Raw genomic sequence first — 24217 nt, 5'->3', positions numbered from 1 at the left:
TCATGGACTGATCTCTAGGCAACAGCTTCTCCTCCGCCTCGTAGCGTTGCTCTTCCTGAAATGGGAGGGATGAAGAGTATTAACAAAGAAGCCAGGCGAGCTGTAACGACAGCACACCGCTTGGGAAGAGGGTGCTGCTGTGGCTTCACTAATAAATCAGGGTCATTATCGCACCAGGGGAGAGAACGAGAACCCAGAGCGAAGGCATCTGGAGTGAGTTATGTCTCTGAGCCTGCTGGAGCTCTCCGTCTTCCCGCGGCACTCGCTTCAGCTGAGCCGCACGGCCTGCCAGCAGCCATTAATCCCATCCACTCCTGCCGGAAAGCTGATACTGGGCTGAGGCAAATCTTTCTTGTATCTGACAGTTTCGGGTGGTTTTTTTTCTTTTTAATACTTGCTGTAATGAGCAAGAGCCCAGAAACGCTCGGAGTGCTTTCGGCAGAGTCTACAGACGTGTGTCAGCGCAATAAAAGACAAAAGCTAGGGAAGCTTTCTCTTTGTGCGAGTTCAGTCGTCCCTTTTCGCTCCAGATGTGCATATATAGAGGGAGGAGTGACAGCTGCTGAGCACGGGGACTTAACCACAGCGCTGTGTCTCTGCAGAATCCGTTTCCTATACCGTGCTTTTCCGTCAGGGGAATCTGGGGGGGGACGTGGGGAGCGTGCAAAACGGCTGAATTCACTAGTTTCTGATGTCACCCAGACTTGTTAAGACACAAATGCCTTGAATGTGATTTTCTAGGAGTAATCCTGATTTACACAACTAATCCTGTTTGTTTGGGTTTTTTTTGGAGGGTTTTTTGTTTGTTTGTTTGTTTTTTTATGAAAGAGGAAACACCAAAGGGGTTTTAAGATCGAGATCTTCCCTGGACAAAGCTGTCTTCATACGCTGGTAACGTGATACTAGCATCACGGCCCGAAGACCCGTTTCAGGTGATGTGTGCCAGCGCAACACAGCGTGTCAGAGAATATTTTACAGACAGTTACTCGGTATTTATGTCAGATTTCCTCAGGGTTTACCGTGGCACAGTACTAGCACTTAGATGGGTCAGAGCTTGCATTTTTCAGCCAGTAAACCATTATGGATTTGCCTGACTGTCTTATGTTCCTCAGCAAAGAAGGTGGAACTTGAATCCTTGATAACCAAGTTTGTATTTTTTAGAAGTAAACGTGAGTCACAAGAATAGATTTGACCTGCTTTTTCTGTAAAATGACATAACTAATGCCAGCAAGCCCACGCTGAGGGGCTAGATGAAGATACTACTTAATGCCCTGCGCGTTTTCAGCATCCTCACCCCTGCACCGCTTTCCTCTGCTGTTAGTCTGGAAGCAAACTCCTGGACTCCTGACAGCCATCTCGAGGCTACAGCTGAGGGGCTGGGTCTCCTCCAGTTGTTTGAAGAGAGCCAGATAACTTGGCGTGGCCACGCAGAGTGGGGAGAGATGTCAGCGCTGCTTTTCTCCTCCGTGGAGGCTGATTGAGACTAATTGTTTCCCGATGAACATACCCAGCAGCTGGGCAGGTTGGGAGGCTCTGGCTCTCAAGCTGCTCTGCCTTCCGTGACGCATGTTTTGATGGCTGGGGGCGGGCTGAATGAATGAAATTCTCATTCCCAAAATGTTGATTTGCAGTGCCTCGTGCCAGCGCTCTGGAGAAGCTGGGAAAGAGCTGTGTGCTGGATGTTTACCAAGTGCTGAATAACGCATAGCAGTGAATCACAGACAGATTTCCCTTCCTTCCTATTAGAATTATTGTAAGCAATAATGCGATTGACCCAGAACAAAAATAACTGCAACAGACGACGGGATGGTGGGGTATTAGGGGACTCGCTGTCTCATAACCAAAGCTTAACATGGCATCTGCTGTTTCCAAAAAGTTTCAGCTGCAGTGCTTTACAGCAAGTGGTGCTGTAAGATCTTTCCTTTAAGGAAAACAGAAAAGAAAAAGAAGGTGGTGAGAACTGATGCTTAAATGTTACAGTAGCTCATTTAAATCAGATGCAAAGTTTATCTGTTTGCTATAGTGATGGAACCAGCAGTAAATGGTGAAGGGAACACAAGAGAGGACGGGTCAGCAGCCCTAAGGAACCGGATAAAATAACAGAGCAGAAACGCGGTTTAGAGGATCCTTGGTATCACCAGAAACTCCTCCAGAAGGAGGTGTCCCAGCCTGGGTAACAATTGTTTGTTATTTCTCTCTGCTTAGGCTAGCACGGAGGAATAAATAAGCCATTCCAGCCACGTGGATATCGCTAACTGTTCCTGGCTTAGCTTTGCTTTCACTGCTTCTGTTTTGTTTCGTTATCAGATTGCATGTGTGAAAATGAGCAGAGACAATATCTGTAAGCTCAGGAGAAGAGAAAAAGGTGAATAGACTGAAGTAGTAAAACCAAACGGATGTCTCTCCAGCCAAGGAAGCCCCGTTTCTGGTGGTGAGCAGGGGTGCTGGTGTTCATACTGTGAGTAACAGTTGCACCCAAGTCCAGTTCTGACCAGCTGTGCAGAACAGCAAGCTCCTTTCTGTAGCGCAGGGTTTTCACCCTCAAAGCGTGCTCCTTGCTGTGAAGCTGCTGCCTGTGCTGGTTCCTGACTAAAACACCTTTCTCAGATCAGCCAGCTTCCCCGCAAGGACTGACAGTCGCTGCTGTTTTCCCCAAGACAGGAACACTGTAGCTGCACATTTTTGCCGTGTGCTCGTCATCGCCTCGGTAATAAAAGTCTCTTTGTCATCACCTTGCCGCGTGGTAGGCATGGCACCCGCGCAGCGCTCTGCAATGCCTGTCGTTGAGGGACCTCTGGCTTCCACCCAGCGCAATTTTCTGCTCTTCAAGGCAACGGCTGCTGCAGTGCTGTCCTCCCGGGCCCCACGCTTGCACTGAGTTTGCGCAAGTACAGCGTGCTGTAGAAAGCGTTTGTAGACTTAAGTGACTTGCTTGAGCTTCTCACAGATCTTAAAAATATATTTTGTAGGTAAAGTTACTTCTCTTTATATATGTCTGATGTTGTATGTTACATACAGAGATGCTGGTGATGTGTTAACCGCTGTAGACGAAGGACTTTTATCCTTAGTGAGAGAAACAGGATTTCTCTCGTTCGGAGGTGGAGGCAGCTTTGAGTGAGATCCATGTCCTGCTGCTTCTCCCTTCATTTGTTTACAATTTGCTGTTTAACTTTGGCCATGGCAGTTAATCTTAAAAGGCTTATTATGCACACGCTTATGCCACAGTTCTCTCAATCTTTCACCTCCTAGAAGAGGGACAGCACTTCATCTTCCCTCTGTTTCCAGTCTATTGGATTTTGATACCTCTCACAGATTCCTTCTGGACTCGGGACACTTGCCTCAAGGAAAAGAGCTAAAATGAACCCGACTGCACTGCTGGATGCGACGGCTTCTCTCCAAGTTCTCCTTCCTCGGAGGATCAGCCTGCAAAACCAGCCGCGATGAGCGCTGCAGCCGGTTATCGTGTCAGGAGAGCACACTTTCAAACTTTTAACTGTGAGTGATGGAGCCACATCACTTTCCCTGAATCCTAGTTTCCTTCAAGTTTGTTCTCACGACTTTTTATTGTTGTTCTGTATTTTTGTGTTTTTTTTTTTTTTCACTTTACCTATGCTCCATAGCATGTTGGTAGACACCTCCGGTCCCTTCTGCATTTACATGTTTTGGTAATTAAAGGTGGTCTTTAAAAGCCCCTCTTCTCCTATGCGCTGCAGGAACACATTTCTCTGTCCCTGTGGCCACGCCTAAAAGCCGGGCTGCTCCTTACAGCAGGGCTGGGGCTCCCCTCAGCGTCCTCTTGCGCTTTTCCTGATGCTTTTCTTTTCTCAGACTGCTCCTCAGCCTGAAATCTTGCAGTCGCGCCGCGTTTATGCACCGCGCAGGGTGCTGCTGTGCTGGACCTGCCACAGCGAGAGCAGCGCCTTCCACCTACGGCAGATTTTGAAAGAATAGAAGATAATCTAATTGCCGTCCCTGCTGAGGCGGAGGGGAGGTCCTGATTTGGGGGTGCCCGTGCCCCGGGAGCCGGCCCTGTGTGTCGGTGCCCGCGGAAAGGGGCCAGGCCGGCGGGGCCCGGCTCCGCCTCCGAGCGCCCAGGCCGCGCCCGCACGGCGCATGCGTAACTTACCTTGCGCATGCGCTGCGCGGCTGCGCGCTGGGGTTGGCGGGCTTTCGCGGGCGGCTCGGGTCCCGGCGCGGGTCCCGGCGAGGCTCCGCGGGCCACCCGCGGTAAGGAGACGCGTGGGCCGGGGCGGGAGCGAGCGGGAGGCACCGGGGAAGGCCTGGCGGTGGCAGGGGCCGCCAAGCACCGGCCTTCAGTGCCATGCGGGCGGCGCGGGTCGCACCGGTGGCCGCGGCGGGTCTGGGCGAGGTCGGGGCCGGGACCTGGCTGCGTTTGCCGGGGGCCGGTGAGGCGCGGGGAGCAGCCGCGTCCCTGCGGGCGGGGGGTGGCTCGCCTGGCGCTGTGTGTCCCGCTGCGGGTGCTGGGTCCGGCCCTGCGGGCGTCCGCCGGGCTGGGCAGTGCGGGGCTGAACGCCCGCGAGTGTTTTTTCGTTTATAAAGAGCCGCGTCAATTTTTGTTTTGCCCTCAGAGCACCTGTACTCCCTTTCTGTAAAGCATAGCAGGAAGTGTTTTGGGTGGTTTTTGAGGTGCAGGGCGATGCTCGCTCTTTTCGTTCGAGGGAAGGGGATGTTTCTGCTCGGACATCCGTTTTTCCCAAAGCTTGGACGGTCGCTGGTGGGTTTCTACGAGAAAAACGCGCTTCTGAGAACCGGCTGCGTGAACTTCTGTCGGTGCCGAGTGCCAGAGTTGGGCCCCAAAGCCCGGCTTTAGCTGTGGGGTTAAGAGGGGCAGCAGGGCTCACCCGGAGTTTTCTTTCTGTGACTTTCCCAGGCGCAGAGGAGCAGGGCGATGGATCCTCTCCGGGTGCATCCCAGTTTCCTATCCGACGCATCCCAACGGGTACGTGTCGTCATGTTGGTACCGTGCCTTGCCGCCAGAACGGCGCCTGTGTCTCCAAGATCTCATCTCCGGCTCCCACTGCGGCTTTTTACGTTTTATTTCGTCCTTGCAACAGTAGCCTCTTCCCTGGGCTCAACCTGTCCAGTTCAGAGTTGCAGTCACTTCTCCTCTCTCTGTATTTTACATTTTGTTCTTTGTACAGAAATACTTTGTATATTTACTCCGATCCTTCTCCCCCTCACCCCCGATTTTGTGTAATTTTACAACCTCTAATTGCAACAAGTAGCTGAATAAAGCAGTGATTAAAGTCCCACGGAGTATCTCACCACGTAGCTGCAACCCTTTGGAAGAGAAACAGATTCCCTAGGGTGGTCTGTAATCTTTCCAGGATGACCCTGGGGAAACCTGAATGAAATCACACATTTTTCACATTGTTCCTACAAATTAATTACTTTGAAAGCTCAGCTTCAGACTACGAAAAAAAGTTCTCACATTTCTAACGAGCACAGGCTGAGAGCGGGGTCAAGGGAAGATAGGTGTATGGTTTCACATCTGTAATTGTGTTAATTTTTCTCACAATTGTTGTAATCCTTGTCATATTTCATGTATGTATTTCATATGTATATACATACAGCAATGTACAGTACATATGTGAGCCAGAGTTTGGTAAATAAGTAAGGTTCTTGTTATTTGTAATTTTGTTTCTTTTTTTTTTTTTTTTCTGGTGCTGTCATTCTTCCTAGCCAAAAGCTTTGCATGGGGTTGTAGAACAACTGGAGAAAAGGTCTGTGTGGTCACAGCTGCTGCCGAAACCGGAATCGGAATTCATGGTAAGTGGGTTTTTTGGAGGCTGGGGACGTTGGGGATTACATCTCGTGAAAGAAGTTAGAATGTAGGCAAAACGTGTTGCTTAGACAGTCAGTTGTGGGTTTTTCTGCCTTTTTAGAGGGGATGCACTGCCTGGTGAATTATGACTCTTGTAAAGCTGAGAAGGGGGTTACATAGACACTACGAAGCAGTTTGATACGAAAAGCAACAGAGGAACTCTCAAGAAAGAGCCTGCCTCTTCTGTCAGCTTGAGGTTTGCATGACATCCAGATATCTTAGAAAAAGCTGAACTGACCAGCCTGGCAGGGCGTTAGCTTTGCCCTGCAGGCTGCCCGCTGATCAGCCCTGTGTCCAGGTGAGAATCCGCCCCGCTGGAGGTGGATTTCAGTGCCTACCTGAACGCAGCCTTGCCAAGGGACAGAGTATTTCCTAAGTATTTTGCTTCTCCTTTTTGGTTTATCGTAATGTCTGTGTGGCAAATCCATGTGAGATTGTTAAACTTATACAGTGTTATAGTTTCACTCCGGTTTAACAAGCACCGTTTGTTATCAGCCTCTCAGGACTGCGTGTGGTCACAGGACTACAAGTACTTTGACCCACGCGCTTCAAAAAGTGGTAGGGGAGAGGTCAGTGAAACTCTGTGACGCTCTCTCAAATCTGTTTATCTCAATTTTTTTATTTTTTGCTTTATTTGCTTCCTCATAGGGCATGTGTCACCTGCCAAGTAAAGAAGCTGGAACAGCCTATCCACAGCAAACCTGAGAGGTACACCAGATCTCTGCTATGTCACGAGTGTTTGGTCGAAGATGGGCGTTCAGATCTCTCTTCCCACTTTCAGAACACGGTATTTAATCGGTACCCAGCTCCTTGGTGTCGTAGGGAAGCTCCCAATCCCTGCAGCGGGTTGTTAGCGAGAATGCTATAACTCAGCTCGCAACTGCAAAACAGGCTCCTTTATGTCCACTTCCAGAATTACGAGCTGCTTTATCACGCTGCTCTGATGCTTTAACGTTAGCTCTGAGCAGGCAGGCCAGCGCTGTAGCCACTGGTTAAAGCCAATAATTTACAGGCCAAGGCAGTTGTGCGGTTCTTTCCATTGATACGCGTTGCAGCCTGGCGTCAGGCTTCTGGGAAAATAAATGTACAGAACTCTGAATGCATGCACTTCACGGGCAATAAATCGAGAACGGCTGAGTGGCTGAATTCCAAATGGCTTCTGTTCATATTTGTCTTCCGTCTATTTATTTTTTTTCTTCTCTCTCCTGTTCCAGACTCACCCCCTGGACAAAAGCATGACTGCAGTGTGCTGTATTTCACAAGCAGTGATGTGTTCAGTAAGAATTCACGCTGTGGAAATGGGCTGTGCGCTCAGTGTGCCCGTGAGCCAGCCCCTGGGCGTGACGGGTCAGTTCACGCCTTTGTGCAGGGTGTTTTTTTCTAGGTACGTGCTGTGCGTGATCCGCTTCTGAAATTAAGCTCTCAATGCATTGAAACCCTTCTGGTGGTACTGCAGTTGTCTCCTGGCTGACACGGGGTGCCACTGTAGCAAGGGAGGCAGCCTGTTCACCTACAGGCACAAAGAAATTGCCTTTCAGCCCACCTCACCTGTGTCAGAGAGTTTGACTGCTAACCTGCAGCTTGGGTCTTTTTAAAGACTGAGTAAAAAGCTTCTAAACAAGATTTACTGATGTCCTTCCGTTAGGCTGGGGGCAGAAGGGAGGGCTGGCTGTCTATTTCTCTTGTTTTAAAATTGCGAATAGCTCCAGAGGTGATTAGGTATCTTACTTCCTTTGGTGTGGATACTTTAATACTTTTGTGCCTCTGTGAAAGAGTCTGTGGTTTCTGTGCAAACCCGTTCTACTTAGAGCAGTTTGTCTAATCTTGGCAGCTCAGGGTGGTACCAAACTCCTGCCTTTTAAATCTCCCCTCCTAGTACTTCCAGGCGATGCTGGGAAGGCCCTTCCAGTAGAACGTGAAGACAGCGTCTTTGGCGACGTCCGCTGAAGTGCCTGCGGCCAGAGGACAAGAGTGAGTCCCTGCTTGCCCCCGTGTCACCTGCTGACACGTGCAGTCTTCTGCAAGCAGCCAGACTTGCGCAGGAGCACGTATTCATTCCTTAAACACCGCGAGAAGCGTACATTACTGATGTAAACCCTGGGCACGTGAAAATTAAATCTTGTATTGCCTCGTTTTGCGGTTTCTCTTACATAAAAGCATTTAAAGCAGATGAAAACATTTAGTGTACTAAGGAGAACTTGCCGTGAAGGCGGTACAGTGGTCAGACACCTTGGAAGAAATCTTGTAATTTGCTCGAGTGCTTACTATGCGTTTTGTCAGACAACGGTGAATCACAGGCTGCTTTTTCACCCCGGGGAGCGGGAAGTTCCCACTCTTAGCCAAAATGTTTTGTCTTACTAAAGTTTTGGCAGCTCAGTTTGAAGAAGGTGGGTGCTGATCAACAGTGACAATCCTGTGGAGTCACTGTGTGATTTAATTAAGCGCAATGAAGCCAACTAAACAGTAGATACGTGATGAAGCTGTTCTGGTCTTTCTGGCACTTGGGTGGGACCACAATTAGCGAAGTCCAGATATTTTTGGAACAGAGCAAAGTCTTTCTACTTTGTTTCCTGTACTACTGCAAAAGATGATCACAGTACTGGTATCTTCACATTTTTGTCTGCGTGCAAACGCCCCTTACCGCTTCATACAAAACCCGGAGCAGGCTGTCAAGGAAATAGCATAGCTGGAGCTCTTCTGGTGATTTATTGTAACAATCGTGCAAGCAAGAGGTTGGAAGTCCGAAGAAGTACGATTGCTTGTTCAGTGCCTGCAGATTGTCTCGTGAAGTAGTGGTGTTATTTCTGTGCAGTCCCTGAGCTGTAATTTTTTGTAGCGTTGGAGCCTTTTGGATTGTTGAAGGGAAAGTTCTGCCAATAAAGCTTCTAGCATTAACAGCTGGAGTATACAATGTACAGTCTGTGTAGCAGAAGGCACTTTATAAATAACAATAGCTCAGATGAGGTGCTGGCAGTGAGTGAGTGCTGGCGTTGTGCAGTTAAATTATAAAATTTACTCGGTTCTAGAATTTGAGACAAGTTTCTCTCCTGTAAGAATATCAGGGGATTAGATGGATTTTAGCGGAGTAATCTGACTTTGTACATTTTTCTTTGAAAATGTGCTTTAAAAATAGGGGCAGTGTACATACGGAAGGGGGCGGGGGAGAAAAAACGTGTGTTATTCTACTTTCCCTCCAGAAGTGAAGAGCAATCAGCTACCTAGTAGCAGTAGCTTGTACTAGTGGTTATGCAAAGTAGTGTTTTATGACCTAGCAACTGCTAAACACACAGTGCTTTTCAGAACATTAATTTGACAGAAGCTTGCTCTACGCTGTTTCACAGCTAATAGGTTTTTTTCTGCTTAATTGAGACATGTAAGGGTTCAGCAAGAGAAATGAAGAGGGGAAGTGCCTCTAAATTCCCATGGCAGAGGTGGACCTTGGCGCGTTGTTACAGAACACAAAGTCGTTATCATAGCTGCTGCTGAAAGACAGTTTGCGTGAACGCAAAATAAATACAGCAGGGAGTCAGACAAAACTACAGAGCTCCACAATTTCAGGTTCAAGGTCTGATGAGGATATTGTACTCAGGGTTTGAAATGAGAAATATAAAAAGGGAGCGGGGTGGATGTTTTCTTGACATCTTTCCCACTCTTAGAAGGAGACACGTAAAACCATTCTTCACGTCTGTGCTGGCTCTTAAAAGCCTTCAGTAATGGGGAATAGGGGTGGGGGGAAAGGCTGAAAGCTTAAAAAAGCTTAAAGCTTAAAAGCCTGAAATCCTCTGGGGCAATCGCTTCTATTCCAACGCTTAAGTAGTTAAGGGTCATTTTGTCAGAGGGAAGTGTTGGAGTATTTTAACTGTACAAGTTCTTTTTAAATTAAAGTAGTAGTAATTTAGGTTACTTGCCTAAGGAGAAGGGAGGGGGATCTCCTAGCAGTCCACCAGCCTGTTACATCTGCCTTTAGCCCACCAATGCAGGTTGTCTTTCCGACACTCGATAAGCCCTGTCTGTCCTCTCTGCACCCTTACGCACTTCGTAGCTGCCTATTCTTGTCTCCAGTTCTCTAGAATGGTTTTCATTACTTACATGTCTGTTCCCTCAAGTAGGTAAGGAAACGTCTGCGTGGCTTGGTAAGCGATGTGGATAACAGCCTGTGGTTGTAGGGGGCTCCCAAGAGCCTTGCGTCTCTTGAGAAAGGCATTTCTCAAGCAGAAGGCAATCTGTTCTTTGATCTAGGAAAGTGACTGTTCGAGTTCTTCGGTTGCTGTTACAGGAAATGTGCAATTGCCCCGTTCTTCATAGCAGTCTAGAAAGAACATTCTCGTTGCACATGACAATGCGGAGCTCCCGTTCACAGACATTCTGGCCGGGAGCCACCTCTCCTTGATTTACAAAAGGAAGAAAACGCCTTCCCCAGTCAGTCCAGAAGAGCGCTGTGAACCTCCTCCTCAGGCTGCTGTCCTGTCACAGGGAGGCACGCGAGAGCAGCAAAGAGCAAAGTGGTGTAGCGTAAATGACTGCCCCTACACACTTATTTACGTATATGCAATATATATATCTGCTTTTTTTCAGTGTGTATGCCTTTAGCAGATTTTCAGAGTCGCGGTACAATAGTATTTGCCTTGGGCAATAGTCAAGGGGGTTTAAAACACACTGTAGGACACAAGCAGCAATTTTCTTGCCTGCGTTGGAGAAAAATGCACAGAAACCCATGTAGTTAGGTACTCCGTTGTCCAATTTGCTTGAGCGTTTTAAACTGAGATGGAGTTTGCAGTGGCAGCGCGCTTCCTGCAGCTTCGGGAGACTCCTGGGGTCGAGAAATTGGGGTGCAAAACTGCGGTCCGAAAGAGGCAGCGGGGCGCTCTGCGGAAAAAAAAAAAGGATTTCTGTCCCCCAATTTAGGCCCAAAGAAAATTTGAAGCTTCCCATACCGGGAGTCGAACCCGGGCCGCCTGGGTGAAAACCAGGAATCCTAACCGCTAGACCATATGGGAGGCGCTGACAGGCGATTCTTCCGCCCGCCTCATAGCCCTACGCTGGCCCGTACCCTCGGTGGCCACGCCCCCTCCGCGTCCATAAAGCCCCTCCTGCCAGAAAGGGGTGCCCGTACCTAAGATGGCGGCCGGCGCTTCGCCGCCGCCCCGACCTGCCCCCTACCCTCTCCTCGCTCCGCCCGCCTCGCCGCTGCCGCCGCATCATCACATGACGGGAGGGGGCACGGACGCGCGGGAGAGGGCGGGGTGAGCGTTCACGTGACCGGCGGCGGCCGCCGAGCGCTGGGTCTCGTGAGCGCCGCTGGGGAGGGGGGGGGGGCGGGGACCGGGGGGGGTCCCGGGCGCCGCGACGGGAGCGGGCGAGACCCCGGCGGCGCGGCGGGACCACGCCAGGCCGCGGCTTTGAGGCCTACCCCGGAGCGGGGGGCGCTCGGTGCCGCTGAGCTCCGGCGGGCACCGCCGAGCCGGCCCGGGAGGCGCCTGTCGCGGCCAGAGGTAGCGGAGGGGCCTGGCTGAGGCGGGGCGGGGGGGACGGAGCGTGGGGGGAGCGGGGTCGGGGGGCCGCGGGCACCGGGCCGCGTTGGGGCGGGTCCCGGCGGCCGGGCGGTGCTCGGGAAGGGGCCTGCGGGTGAGGGCGGCCCTGGCCGCCGTGTGCGGGGAGACCCGAGCGGGGTGGCAGCCGTGCGGGTGTCTCCCGCCGAGGCCTGCTTCGGCCGGGCGACTGCGGGAGCTCTGCTGACGGCGGGCGGGTGAGAGGGGTTTCGGGGAGCAGGAGGCTCCTGCCGAAGTTTCCCCGAGCCGGCTGCAGCAGGAGCTGTCAAGCGGCTGGAGGGGCGGAGGGCGCGGGGAGTTGTGTCCGGGTGGGAAGCTTCCCCTTTCGCGGGGGGGGCTGCTGGGGGGGGGGTTGGTGCCGAAGTGGAGCCTGTGTGAGGAAAGAGCAGTGTAAGAGGATGGTCTTCTCTCTGCAGGTGGGTGATGCCAAGCACAGCCATGAAGAAAAAGGTAAGGACTGAAGGGAGAGTCCTTTGGCTTGGGTTTTCCTTCCCCGTCTGCGTTTCCTGGTGTCGGTCTGCGTTTCCATCTGTACCTTGGCGTGGTCTTTGGCTGGCAGGTGCGTCTTACGGCTCTCAGAGTCAGCAGATGCGCCCTTTGCCTAAAGTGCCAGAAGTCACGGTGGGGTTTGGGCTCATCCGCTGCCGTCGGCCATCCACGGTAACGGCTGCCTGAGCGTTTCTGGTGCGCCTTGCAAAAGCCTCCGCAGCGTGAGGGAAGAGGATGCGCTGTCACCCGCTTGGTGGGGAGACCCTTCTGCTGCAGAACTTGTCTGGGGAGCCCGTAGAGTTCACTGAGGGCTGCTGGGAGGATGAAACTTAACCCTCCGGGAGGGAGTAGCGCTCCTACGGAGGGTCGGGGGGGGCGGATGTTCCAGCAGCAGGCGTATTCAAAGCCGTTAAAGCGGCTGCGTAGAGAATGTCCGGCTGTCTTTCTGTAGCGTGCTAGGATTGGGTTTCCTGCCTGGCCCCTTGGAAAGGCCTCCGCAGTCTGAAACTCGGGAATTGGATTCGCCTGTGGGCTGGCTTGGGCTGTGCCTTGGAGCTGTATTGAGTTTCTGCAGGTGGTCTGAAATAAGAGATGTTGATGTTCCCTCTCTCCGCTCTGCGTGTAGCTCAGGGGAGAAGACAGCGTAGCGTTCTGGGGGTTTGTTCCAGAACGGCTGGCTGGTGGGAGTGACCTGACCAGCCTGCCTCTCTGAGGAAAAGTCCGTGTTGCCAAATTGTGGAGGCGTGTGGTCAGCTTCCCTTTGGAAAGGGCGCTCGCCCGCCTGTGGGATGTTGCAGTCGCTCTGGGAAGGGTAGCGTTGCAAACAGGATGGTGCGATTCTGCCTCTCCAGTTTTGCCCCGAGATTCTGGCAGCTCTTGTCGTGCAGTCGCGGAGCGAGGTCGGGAGTCGAGCGAGCGCCTTCCCAGCTAGCGTGTGGCACTGGTGTGGGCTGGGCAGGCAGACTCGGCCGGTTGCGCTCTGGTTAAACCTATCCTTGACGATAGATTTTCAGAGTGGTTGCCAAAGGCTGACTTTGACTTTGTAACTGGAACTTGTGGAACAGCTGTTTTTGTGAGCAAGTCCATGCTGGCTGTCACCGTTGGGGTTTTTCAGGTTGTATTTTTAGATCACAATGTGGAGTTCTTGCCTTGTGTGACTGTCTCCCCTCTTCCCCCTCTGCAATCATCTCCTAGTTTTTGGCTACCGAAGGTGCTACCTCTCCCTTGATGATCTGCAGACAGGGCTCTGGAGCCAAGCGTCTCCCCTGCAGACAGCCTGCTGCACTTGAACTGGGCCGTCCCATCTGCTTTTAACTTTTTGCTGATATTCTGACACCTGAAACTTGAAACGTAGCTTGTATTTCACTTCTGTTGGGGAAGAGAAAACAAGTCACGTTAAGGGAAGGAAAAGAGCGTGATTAGGAGAGAAGCGATGGGTGGAGAATACCAGTGCTGAGCGGGCAAGGGCATTTTTTCCAGCCTGGTCTTGAAGGCTTGAGATAAAGCTGTTCTTTTCTCTTGGCAAAGTCCTTTGCTGTCATCAAAGCCATCCAGCCTTCCCCTGTGGTGCCAGAGCATTTGGAAAGCAGGCTGGGGATGGGGGAGGCCGCGGCAGCTTCGGGAGCAGCTCCTGTTCTTCCCCGAGTGCCGGTTCCGAGTCCCCTGCCAGCGCGCTGGGAAAAGGGGGCTCGGTGGGCAGTGGCTGTGGGCCACCCCCTGCGTGGTGGGCAGCTGGTTGAAGGAACAGGAGTGCGATGCCTGGAAGGGCAGAGATCCCTGAGAGCGTGGGGGGCACGGTTCAAGATGGAAAGGCTTTCAGTCTACCGACGACTCGCTGACCACGGGTAGCAAGGAGGTGAAGACGTCTGTCTCCTGCTTTCCCGGCTGTGGTGCTGCTCTTGGTGGCTTTGGCAGTAAGATTTTAACCCCGAGGGAGCCGTGAAGGACTTGCTGCTCTGCGGTAGCTAATTTATATTTATTTTTTTTTCCCTTCCCAGGTGCTGCTGATGGGTAAAAGTGGGTCTGGGAAGACCAGCATGAGGTCCATTATCTTTGCAAACTACATCGCCAGGGACACGCGGCGCCTGGGTGCCACAAGTAAGGCTTCTCTTGTTTGAACTGCAAATTCTGAGGGCGCAAAGCCCCTTCATTAAAGGGGCGAGGCTGTTCCCTCCAGCGATCCCGGCCTCTCCCAGAGGAGGTGGGTGTCTGCTGGTCTCCCAGCTGCCACACCTCTCGGGGAACTTCGCTGCTGAGTTTGGCTGAGGGCAGGTAGGAAGCTGGGGTGAAAGGGAAGGCAGCACTGGCTGCAGTTTTACTGCTTGATTGTTGAACTCTTTTTTTTTAATCAGGAAGCAGCCTGTGCTGCTGCTACGCCTGCTGTTGGAGGAGTGTTCGGGGCCTCCTCCAGGTCCTCCTTGCTGGTGAAGCTTTCCCTTGTAACCAGCTGATCAGTGGTGTGGCTGGAGGCGCAGTGATCTCACTATGCACCTCTGGTTTTGGCAGGATGATGTGCTAGGCTTAATTAGTGTCTCCTGCTGCTTTTTTTACTTTTTTTTTTTTTTTTTTTTTTTTTCTCCAAAGCCACTGATCTGAAAAAGCAGATTCCTCTGAAGGAGGGATATGAATCGTCAGCATCTAACGCTCCTCACTGTGAGGACTTAATTCCACAGTTTGGTGTACGTTTCCTCTTTGCTGTGAATTTGGCCTGTTCGTAAAGGTTACATTCTTTGTGTTACCGATTTATTTTTAAGGCTTTCTTAAGGCCTTGTGCTGGAGTGTGCTGGAACTAGTGTCATTCTTAACATATCACAAAGATCAGCGAACGTGTTGTTAAAGGGGGACCACCTGCTGTGCTTCTCGGGAGAGTAGCGTCCTGGGTAGGAGCAGGAAGGCTTGAGTTACCCTGGGAGCTGTCTTTTTCCGTAGTGCCTGCGGCTACAGATTTACCCACCACGGTGGTGTTTGGGTGGGATTTTACAAACGGTGGGCTGTGTTGCGAACAACGGCGGTTTTGGCTGCTCGAGGAAGTCGCTCTGATCCGGGCACGTGGTACAGTCGCTTAAACTCCTGCTGTCTCTTTCCAGTTGACGTGGAGCACTCCCATGTTAGATTCCTAGGAAACCTGGTGTTAAACCTCTGGGACTGCGGAGGGTAGGTACTGTTTACTCTTTTGCTTTTGGAACTGTTGGGGGTTAGCTCTGGGGAGCAAGGCTGGGACATAACAAAGCGGAGATCTTCCTGCCTCGGAGGGCCCAGTGTGCGGCTTGTGAGTGAAGGGAACAGAGCAAGCTTCGTGCATGCGCTGTAAAACTGGTGAGACAGCTCTGGGAAGAATGGATGCCACGTCTTAGGCTTGTGGGTGGAAGAGGTTGGCCCGATTATGCTGTCTCTTGAGTTATCCCTGCATAAAAGGAGCCGTGCACAGGTCCACCCTTCCCTTGCTAGCCGCTTTCACCTGCGGGCAAAAAGCCTGAGCCCTTCACCTGGACTTTCTCCTGAGGTGGTGGGAGGTGACGCTGGTTTCAGAATTGCTCACCGCCAGCTTGATCCTTACAGGATGCGTGCTGAGAAGCAATGCTGAGGGCTGACAGTGATCCTGTGGCCTCTGGAAGGAGCTTTTCCAGGAACACTGTCCTGCTGACAGAGCCTCGGCAGAGCTGGCCAACTTTGCTAAGCTTCATCAGCTCTCAGGTCCTCAGGCATTGTCTAAGCCAGTTAAGTAAAAGGAGATTTAAATCCTGTAATAAGAGGCCACACGGATTGGTTTTGGTTATATTTTAGGTTCTGCTGCTGTGGCTTTTCATGTGCAGCTCTCCAAAAGCCAGTGTGGGTCCAACGTAGCTCTGTTTGTGCAGGACGTGGAGCAGCCAGCTGCGATGTGAGGGGAGCTGCAGCTTCCTGTGAGGCTGCTGGGCAGATGCTCTTCAGGAGTGTCCAGCTTTGCTTGGTGGGAAGCGCCTAGGGAGCCGGATGTCCTGGGGGATTTAGCCACCTGTGGGGCTCTTGATGGGGTCTCTAGCTCAAAATGCAAACCTTGTTGCTCTGCTCCTCCTCAGGCAGGACACCTTCATGGAGAACTACTTCACCAGTCAGCGGGACAACATCTTCCGCAACGTAGAAGTCCTCATCTATGTCTTTGATGTGGAGAGCCGTGAACTGGAGAAGGACATGCACTACTACCAGTCATGCTTGGAGGCAATTCTTCAGAACTCTCCTGATGCAAAGATCTTTTGTCTAGTGCACAAGATGGACTTGGTGCAGGAGGATCAGCGGGATTTGGTGAGAAGCTGATAGTTGCCATAGAAATGCTTTCGAACAGAGCATCTTCTGACTGTGCTAACGCATTGCGATTTCGAGGTTCGGATACAGCCCCACCTGCACTGTTCCTAGAAGGGTTTCTCGGCTCTTGAGAATTGTCAAGGCCATCTAAGCGTTTTCTACCTTTTCTAAATTGTGCGCCATCGCTATCTCTTGCGTATATTCTAGTGGAGAACAGAACTAATGCTTTTTAGTGACAGCTACCCTAAGCCTTTTCTTTTGTAGCACTGATTCTAGTACGTTAACCAGACCTTGGCTCCAGAAGGGAAGCAGAACTGAAAGAAATCCAGCGAAGAAATCCACCGTTGGGATGGCTCTGCGGATGGTGGTGGTGACAGTGACAGCTGGTTTCTCTTTAGCTGTTGCTTTCAATCCAGCACAGGCTCTGTTCTCAAGCGTAACCACAACAAAAAAGAGTTGAGACTTTCCCAGTTAACGAGAAGGAGCTTTCTGTTGGTTGGTTCCACTCTCAGTCAGTTTGGCCTGCCTGCCCGGAGGTCCCCTCTAAAGCACTCCTCTGCCCCAAGAAGCATCCTGCGAAGGCTGGGGATCGGCCTTTCAGAGATGTTTGATGTTTTCTGCTCTTTTTGGAGCTTTTGAAATATTGCAGGGAGATCAGAAGATGTGGAGTTCCTGCCAACCTTGCGTTTTCAGCTTGAACTGAAAAGCAACCGACTCCTGATCCCAAAAGAAGAAGAATTAGCTTTGTGGGTTAAACGAGCAGGTCCCTGGCTGCTTGGCCACTCCCTGCCTCGCAGCAGGTTTGGAGGCCCCTTCAGGCTGTTGGCTTTTGTCTGAAGTAAGAAGTCAGCAAGCTGAGCTGAAGGTGGTCGTGGCGTCTTCCCCTGCAGACGCACACTGCTGGCTGTAAGCAGCAGCTCTGTGGGAGCCTGGCACAAGGCTGGCTGGTCTCTGCTGTTTCCCCTGCTTCCCCCTTTTTTGTAACCTTAACTCCTACGGGCAGAGTATGATGGGAGAAGAGTATAAGCACACGCCTCAGAGCTGCTCATGTTGATGAACCTGTCCTGTTCTTAGTGACGGAGCTTTTTGCCCGTGATCAGGGACGTGTCCAAATTTAGGTCCTCAGAGAGACTCACACGTGTCTGCTTCCATTCCCACTGCACAACACCCGTAGCTATTTCACCGTTGAGTCCCCGTGGTCTGCTTGTCCCTGCTGCTCCAGGGAAGGGCTTTCTGCCAGCCCATCCTGGCCAGCGTGCTCTGCTGTTGTCTTTTCTCCAGTGCTGTAGGTGCTCGAGATCTGCTTGAGTGCTGTAAATGCGATACAGCAACCACACCGAGGGCAGAAATACTTACACTCAACTGCTGATCTTTTTTTTTATTTCCCAGATTTTTAAGGAGCGTGAGGAAGACTTGAAGCGCCTTTCTCGTCCCCTGGAATGTGTTTGTTTTAGGACTTCCATCTGGGATGAAACACTTTACAAGGTTTGTACGGCTTCCTCTTCCTCTCCGTATCTGGCCTCCCCTCCTCCCACTTCAAAACCAGAGCACGAGGAAGGCGAGTGGTTCACTGGTACTGGTTCGTTAGTGACTGGCCCTGCTTCTGGAGCTTAGCTGCTGTCAGCAGCGTCTAAGCAGCCTGGTTTTAATTAGAAAAAGTAAAACCCCTCCACACATTGGAATCACGGTGTCGATATGTTAATACTGCACGAACGCTTTGCCTGGCCGCTTAAGAAGAGCTTCTGCCTCTTCAGTCGTGTTTATCCGGCATGGAATTGTTTCCTGTGTTTCTCTGCAGCACTGTTAAAACACCAGCCTTCACCCTGCTGGGAATTCGCTTCCCTCGCAGGAGCGGGTGGGGAGTTTTGCTCTCGGTCACCCCTGAGTGCAGCGTCAGAGGCGCGGGAGTGGTGGGTGCTGCCTGGCCCACGCTGGTTGCTGCCGGTGAATGCTCATACAGGGTCGGTAGCGTAGCGGCGGAGTTGCTTGTCTGAAGGTGAGGACCGTTTTGGCTCCTGACTTCAGTGGGACTTGGGATGGCAGATTTCAGCATCCTGGCAAATTTTCCAAAGCAAATTCCGCTGCCTTCAGTGTGTGGTCCCTTCTGGGCCACTTCCTGGCTCGTTGGGTTAGATCAGAGCTTTCTGGTCAGGTCAGTGACGAGCTGCCAAGTATCCGTCTGCATGTTCACCATCCCCAAGATTAACAAAACTCTGAAAACATGAGCTGGTTTATCTGGGAGCAGTAGATAGAAGCATTTCCAGCTTAAAATTAGGATGATCTAAACCTGTTTAGTAGTGTTGCGGTTTGTCTGTGACTGATGTGGAGGAGATCCTGACCTGGTAAAGAGTTTACTTGGGTCTGGGGTACCGCTGGTGGTCTCCACTGTGGTAGAGACACCTGGACACAGAGGTGGGAGAAGCTCCTCGGTCTTGCTTAGGCTCTCAACACCCAGAACTGCAAATCATCAGATTTTGAGCGTGTTGCACAACAAGAGGATGAGGCAGAGGGGTGCTGATGTTGTGTCCTTCTTTATTGGCAGGCTTGGTCCAGTATAGTCTATCAGCTGATCCCCAATGTGCAGCAGCTGGAGATGAACCTGAGGAACTTTGCTCAGATCATCGAGGCGGATGAAGTGCTTCTGTTTGAGAGAGCCACTTTCCTGGTGAATACCGCAGTTCTGCGCTTCGGGTTCCTCTGCCCGGCCTGGGAGGGAGCTCCCCGGGTGGGAAGTGCTGTTGTGGCAGTAGCCCAGAAAGAGGTGCCAGCGCCAGACGGCAGAACGCATTGATCCAGGCCTTGTGATGCTGATAGGAGCTGCTGTGACTCCGTGGCTCACGGGACCTTCCCAAAATTTCCTCTTCTAGCAGCTGAGCTGAGGGCTTGGTTGGTGTTTCCCTCTCCAAAGCTCTGAGAGGGTTTCACATCCCCATTCTGTTGTCAGCCATGGGATTTTTTTGAGAATTCCTTTCTGCACAGGGCAAGAACCTTCGTTAGCTTGAAATAAGCTTTTTCAGTTCCTCCTGGCCTGGCGTTTTACCTGGTCTTGATTTCTTTTTTTTTTTTATTTTTTGTCTGATGCTCTACAAACCCGGAGTATGGACAGAGGCTCACAAGCGACTGGATTGCGGTAGCTTTCGAAGTTACCGGCTGTGCGGTAACTGTGCTTCCAACCTGTTGCCTCTGCGAGGTGAAATGTGTTGGCTAAAACCAGCGCTGCTGCTTGCCCGTCTATACTCCTGGTTTCTGGATTGGTCTCTTCAGGCTTTTTTTACAAAGCTCCTGCTGACCTGAAGGAATGATTTTGAATTTTTTTTTTGCGTGCCTTCGTTGGTGGCCGAATGTCTGATTTGGAAATGACAGAGGGGATGTGGAAAAGGAGCCTTTGCTTTTCTCCCTTTTTAAGCTATTAGAAGTAAGCACCTGCCGTTCGTGGCAGGTTCTGCTTTTAGACCTTTTGTAGAGAGCAGACAGTTCCACCTTGGTGGTACGTAACAATACTTGCGTTACAAGTGTGGTTTTTACTGATAAAGAATAATCTTTGCTACAGAAATCCTATCCTTATTTTCAGTGTAAGGGTGACTTTTTAAAAGATTGTTTCTTCTCACTTTTTTCATATATTTAAACTTCCCCCAGGACTCCTTTCTCCTGAAGTGAAATCTCGCTCTGAAATTGTGTTCCAATCACAGTAGCCTGAAAACCTATCTGGAAAGTTACAGAACGAACTTGCGCACAATGAGGGCTTTGCTGTGAATGTCACCTCTGAATCTGGCTAAGCCTGTATCTGTGTGAATAACTGGGCGGGTTTAAACAGTAGGAAGCACGTGATGATCCTTCCCTTGATGAGCACCTTCAGGTGCTCAAGGGAAAACCAAAACAAAACACAAGAACAGGAAAACCCCAACAGCTTAGTTCTCACAAGCCTGTTATGTGACTCCATGGAGTTTAACGTCCTTGCGCAGGGGCACCTGGCACTTCCAGCGGCGTTGGTTTCACGATTCTTAAGAGCTTGAAGCACACAGCACAAGGGTTTTAAAGGATTCCTTTCTGCTTTGCTGTGGGAGCAAAGATGCTGTGACTGTTTGTCTGCGTACCCTTCCCTTACGCAGTAAAGGCGGTTCTCGGCCCGTTAGCTGATGTGGCTGAGGAGTAAGGGTCCGTAGCCTGCCAGCCCTGGGAACGTGGTCGGGGAGAGATAGCTGTGGGCCATGGAAACCTTGGATCCTCTGGGTCTTTGCAGCCAGGCACTAAGGTCTGCGTGTCGCCGCTGGAGCGCAGTGTGGGAGGGAGAGGAGGGAACTGATCCGAGTGCCGGCGGCTTAGCGCAGGCTTGGGCTGGCTGGGTTACCTGCTGGAGAGAGAGCTCCCGAGGAAACCAGCTGCCATCGTCCCGCTTTCCGCAGGGAGGGAGGGCTCGCTTTGCCTCTGAGAGCAGCGCTCGTGCACCCGATCTGTTGCAGAACGGGAAATTTCTCAGGTTGGGTCCTGGAGAATCTGCAGCGCGATAGGAAGGAAGAGCCATTCCAGCGTTTGGCCAGGGTGTGTTTCCCCTACCTGAGGTGATGGTCTAGGAGTGCTTCCTTTTTCTTTGAATCAGGATTTAAATAGCTGCTAAGTTGGAGTATTTGGACCTTGGACCTCGAATGGACAGTAGTGTCTCTTGCATATCTTGTGTGCTTTCGTCTGCGCTCCCAGGCGACTCTATTACTGAGTCTGGTTCTGCCCTGAAAGCACCGCAAGTGCTGTTCCAAATGGTTTCCGAGATTCAGTCAGCAAAAGGCGAAGGGAATCCCTGTCCTGGGACTGAGAAACCTGCGCTGAAATAAATTACTGACTGAACTCTACGTTCTCTCTCTCTGCCTTCCAGGTCATCTCTCACTATCAATGCAAAGAACAGCGGGATGTCCACAGGTTCGAGAAAATCAGCAACATTATTAAGCAATTCAAGCTAAGTTGCAGGTGAGCTGGTTTAATCGTTAGGTGGGGGAGACACCTCAGCAGGTCTCTCGCCTTCATCCGGAGGCACGAAGGCTCTGCTCTCCGGATTAACGCTGGTTCTGGGACTCCTCAGCAAGCTGAGGTGCCGCAGTTGAATTGCACCATGCTTAAACACGGCGGAGTTCATTGTTATCTTTTGTAACTTCCTCCTTTGCCGATGGCTGGAAGAGGTTTTCTTTTGAAACAACCGTTTTCTTCTGGGCCCCGTCCTCCTGGGCGAGGTGGGGAAGTTCCAGGACTGAACTGGTAAATCGGTGGCGGTCAACGGTGCGGCGGAGGGGAGCTTGGCGTCGGAGCTGCGCCACGCTGCTGGTTTGGGAGGAAGAGGAGGCTTGCAGGCGTGGTTCATCAATATCTCGAATGGAAAAGCAGGAAGCTTGCTTTGGAGGCGCTTGGCGCATCGCAGGCTCAGACTGCGGGGTTGCGTATCTGGAGTTACGTTCACCATCCAATGCGCAGATCGTTTTTATTGTTCTCATTTAGCCTGAAGCTAAGGAGTTTTTCCTTTAAAAAAAAAAACAACACAAAACCAACAAAAAACAACCCCAATCTCGTAGTCACACCTGGTATTGTTGCCAACACTTCTTTGTGACCAACGACTCAAATAATGGGATGTCGGCTGTGTCCGCACAAAAGCTGTTTGAGCGATGGTACGGTAATCGTTCACTTACTCTTCTTTTTTTCCCTCCCCTCTTAGTAAGCTGGCGGCTTCTTTCCAGAGCATGGAGGTCAGGAACTCTAACTTTGCTGCTTTCATCGACATCTTTACATCAAATACCTACGTGATGGTGGTTATGTCGGACCCTTCAATACGTAAGTGGAAGCCTCCCGCCGGGTTTTGTTTGCAGGGACAGAAATGAGTCCAGTTTGAAGTGTGTTTCTCTTGGAAAACGCCAGACAGAGCAGTAAAACTGATTGTAATTAAACATTGTAATTAACAGGCAGAGAGGGGTCTGCTGGGGAAAGTGGGCAAACAGCGACCGGCTCTGGGGAGGCAGGCGCGTGCCTCGACAGCCGAGCTGGGGAGCGGGCGATGTAGCAGCGGCGATGACGGATGTGACCCGGTTTAGCAGGTCGTGCCTAGTAACCTATTTTGGGCTGTTCGGACCTGGCAGCCGCGCTGATTTTTTTTTTTTTTTTTGGAGAGGAAGCAGAGGTGGATCGCAGTTGGGTTTTTTGCTGCTGCTGCCTGAACGGCCGTGGTGAGCGCGGGCTCTAATTATAGCAGCATCTATTTATTTATCTGAGAGAAGAAGCTGCAGCCAGCAGTGCCGGCCCGTACGGGCGCAGTGTGGCTGTTCCCTGTCCCCCTCTTTGGGAACGGTTCGCTGAATTAGGGAAACCCGGTGCGAACCCCGTGACCGAGCTACCGGCCGCGGTCCCGCTGCGCTTGGGGAGCGGCGGTTGAGTGGCTGTGGCCCCGCGAGCGAGGCGCTTGACGGCGGTTTGCTCCGGCTGCTCCTCGGCGCTGGGATCAGCAAACAGCCCGGACCTTCCAGCGTTAAATTCTGCACGGCTGGGGAGCAGAGGCGGTGAAATTAGAGAGCTTGCTGGGCAGGGACGTTGCTTTTGGGCAGCACTTAGCTTCTGAGGGCTTGGTTACTCGCATCCCGTTTAATTTTTTTTTTTTTTTTATCTCCCCTGTCCCTTTTCCATCCCAGCTTCTGCGGCTACGCTGATCAACATCCGCAACGCCAGAAAACACTTTGAGAAGCTGGAGAGAGTGGACGGACCAAAGCACAGCCTGCTCATGCGCTGAACGTTGGCCACGGCACACGGTCTCCGCGGGGAGAAAAAATGAATTGGAGCTACTTATTTTTAGGAGAATCTAACAATGTCGATGTCTTTGTTGGGCTTTGAAATGAGTGTGCTGCTTTATTTTTTCTCCTTTTAACGTTGGACACTAGTCACTCGGAGGATGTCTGGACACACTGTGGACCTTCAAAAGAGACTTCCCCGGCGCGGGAGGGTTGGGAAGGAGGAAGGACAGGTGACGTGCACGTGGGCTCGTGCTCCCGGCTGTCGTGGCGGCACGCGGCAGGGCCCTTTCGGATGTCGTGCTGCCGGGCGAGCGTAGAAGTCACAGGAATGGAATATTTACTGTTTTATTGGTTGGTTGCTAGAATACGTTTATAAATTTCTCCTTGTCTTCAGTCATGGAAATAAATTTTTGCTACCAGGGATTTCAGACCCTAGAGCTTTGGAAAGCGGGTTTTCTTTCTCCCAAAACCTGGGGCAGCTTTGGCAAGCAGGTGTGTGATGGCTGCGTTTCTCCTGTCGCCTTGTCGGGGGGACGTCGGCTGTAGGCCGTTCCAGAGTTTCATTTAAGAGAATTTTTTTTTTCTTTCCCCCAACGCGGAGGCAAAATTCCCTCAGCAGGTGAAGCCGTCGGGCTCCCTGCTTGCCAAAGCGATGGAAAGACCGCGGTAAATAAGTCTGAAGGCTTAAAAGGGGCCAAAGATCCTGATTGACCAAGTCCTGGTGTTGCCCGGTCTTCGTCCCGGCGAGGCCGGAGCGGCTGGCGCGGGCACGGAGGGGCGGCGGAACGTCCTGTGGGTGGGGTGTGCATGAGCTATATTAGCTGTGTTTGCGGCGGGCCGGTCGGAACGTGTGGCACCACTGTTACTTGACGTTACTGTCTATTTTTTAATGAACTTTTTGGTGTGCATTTCCATTAAACATAGGAACAACACGAAGCACTGTGAGTTAGGGGAATCTCTGGCTTGCTGGGTGGGAGCTGACGCTTGTCAGCATCTCTCTCCCTTCTTCTGTCTCTTGTTGCATCAAATTCCTGTATAAAAAAGGGTGTGGTGACTCTGAGCCTCCTTCTCCGCTTTGTGTCCTCAAAAGCGTGCTTTCCCCCGTGCCCCTGCCCACACGCGCACGGGAGGGGGGGAAAAACCCAAACCTCTGACAGGGTGAGTGCTGCGTGAGAGCGGGGCGGATCTCGGCTGGAGAGCTGAGGATGGGCTCCGCGCAAAACCTTCCACCGCTTCTCAGTCTTCAGGGTCCAAACACCCGCGCCTTGCACCGCGTTGGCGCCGGGGTGTTTTCG

At 51.6% G+C, this 24217-nt stretch overlaps 1 protein-coding gene, 1 long non-coding RNA gene and 1 other non-coding gene across 11 annotated transcripts; 2 read left to right on the top strand and 1 right to left on the bottom strand.

The window, feature by feature from the left end:
- Positions 1 to 1045: 1045 nt before the first annotated feature.
- Positions 1046 to 7976, top strand: LOC147599350 (uncharacterized). 8 transcript variants are annotated; one of them, XR_015259647.1, is made up of 6 exons: positions 4287 to 4406; positions 4892 to 4960; positions 5704 to 5790; positions 6494 to 6553; positions 7060 to 7122; positions 7230 to 7976. It is a non-coding gene; the product is annotated as an uncharacterized LOC147599350 (long non-coding RNA). The 8 variants fall into 8 exon arrangements; XR_015259646.1 differs by having other exon boundaries at positions 4291 to 4406; positions 6494 to 6632; XR_015259650.1 differs by lacking the exon at positions 4287 to 4406 and adding an exon at positions 1046 to 3495 and having other exon boundaries at positions 7060 to 7976.
- Positions 7977 to 10770: 2794 nt separating this feature from the next.
- On the bottom strand, positions 10771 to 10842 carry TRNAE-UUC (transfer RNA glutamic acid (anticodon UUC)). The gene has a single exon. It is a non-coding gene; the product is annotated as a tRNA-Glu (tRNA).
- A 338-nt stretch (positions 10843 to 11180) lies between these two features.
- LOC104474044 (ras-related GTP-binding protein A) lies at positions 11181 to 23357 on the top strand. Of its 2 annotated transcripts, XM_086756077.1 has the most exons (10): positions 11182 to 11337; positions 11811 to 11844; positions 13881 to 13980; positions 14970 to 15036; positions 15942 to 16164; positions 17554 to 17649; positions 18707 to 18829; positions 21032 to 21123; positions 21860 to 21975; positions 22824 to 23357. In XM_086756077.1, exons 2-10 carry the CDS (start codon positions 11818 to 11820, stop codon positions 22919 to 22921), a joined length of 942 nt encoding a protein of 313 aa, XP_086612203.1. In that variant the 5' UTR covers positions 11182 to 11337; positions 11811 to 11817; the 3' UTR covers positions 22922 to 23357. The 2 variants fall into 2 exon arrangements, with proteins under 2 accessions (XP_086612204.1, XP_086612203.1); XM_086756078.1 differs by lacking the exon at positions 18707 to 18829 and having other exon boundaries at positions 11181 to 11337.
- Positions 23358 to 24217: the final 860 nt, after the last annotated feature.

Source organism: Chlamydotis macqueenii, chromosome 11 (assembly GCF_036417535.1).
Source record: "Chlamydotis macqueenii isolate bChlMac1 chromosome 11, bChlMac1.mat, whole genome shotgun sequence".
Classification (NCBI taxonomy): domain Eukaryota; kingdom Metazoa; phylum Chordata; class Aves; order Otidiformes; family Otididae; genus Chlamydotis; species Chlamydotis macqueenii.
The sequence above is the reverse complement of the archived record's forward strand: the minus strand, read 5'-3'. Positions and strand labels throughout refer to the sequence as shown.

Bases quoted from the DNA above. Each gene is read 5' to 3' on its own strand.
- LOC104474044 (XM_086756077.1), top strand. From the start codon at position 11,818: ATGCCAAGCACAGCCATGAAGAAAAAG. The intron at 18,830-21,031 runs GTGAATACCGCA...TCTGCCTTCCAG, and splicing joins TTGAGAGAGCCACTTTCCTG to GTCATCTCTCACTATCAATG. The intron at 21,124-21,859 runs GTGAGCTGGTTT...CTCCCCTCTTAG, and splicing joins CAATTCAAGCTAAGTTGCAG to TAAGCTGGCGGCTTCTTTCC.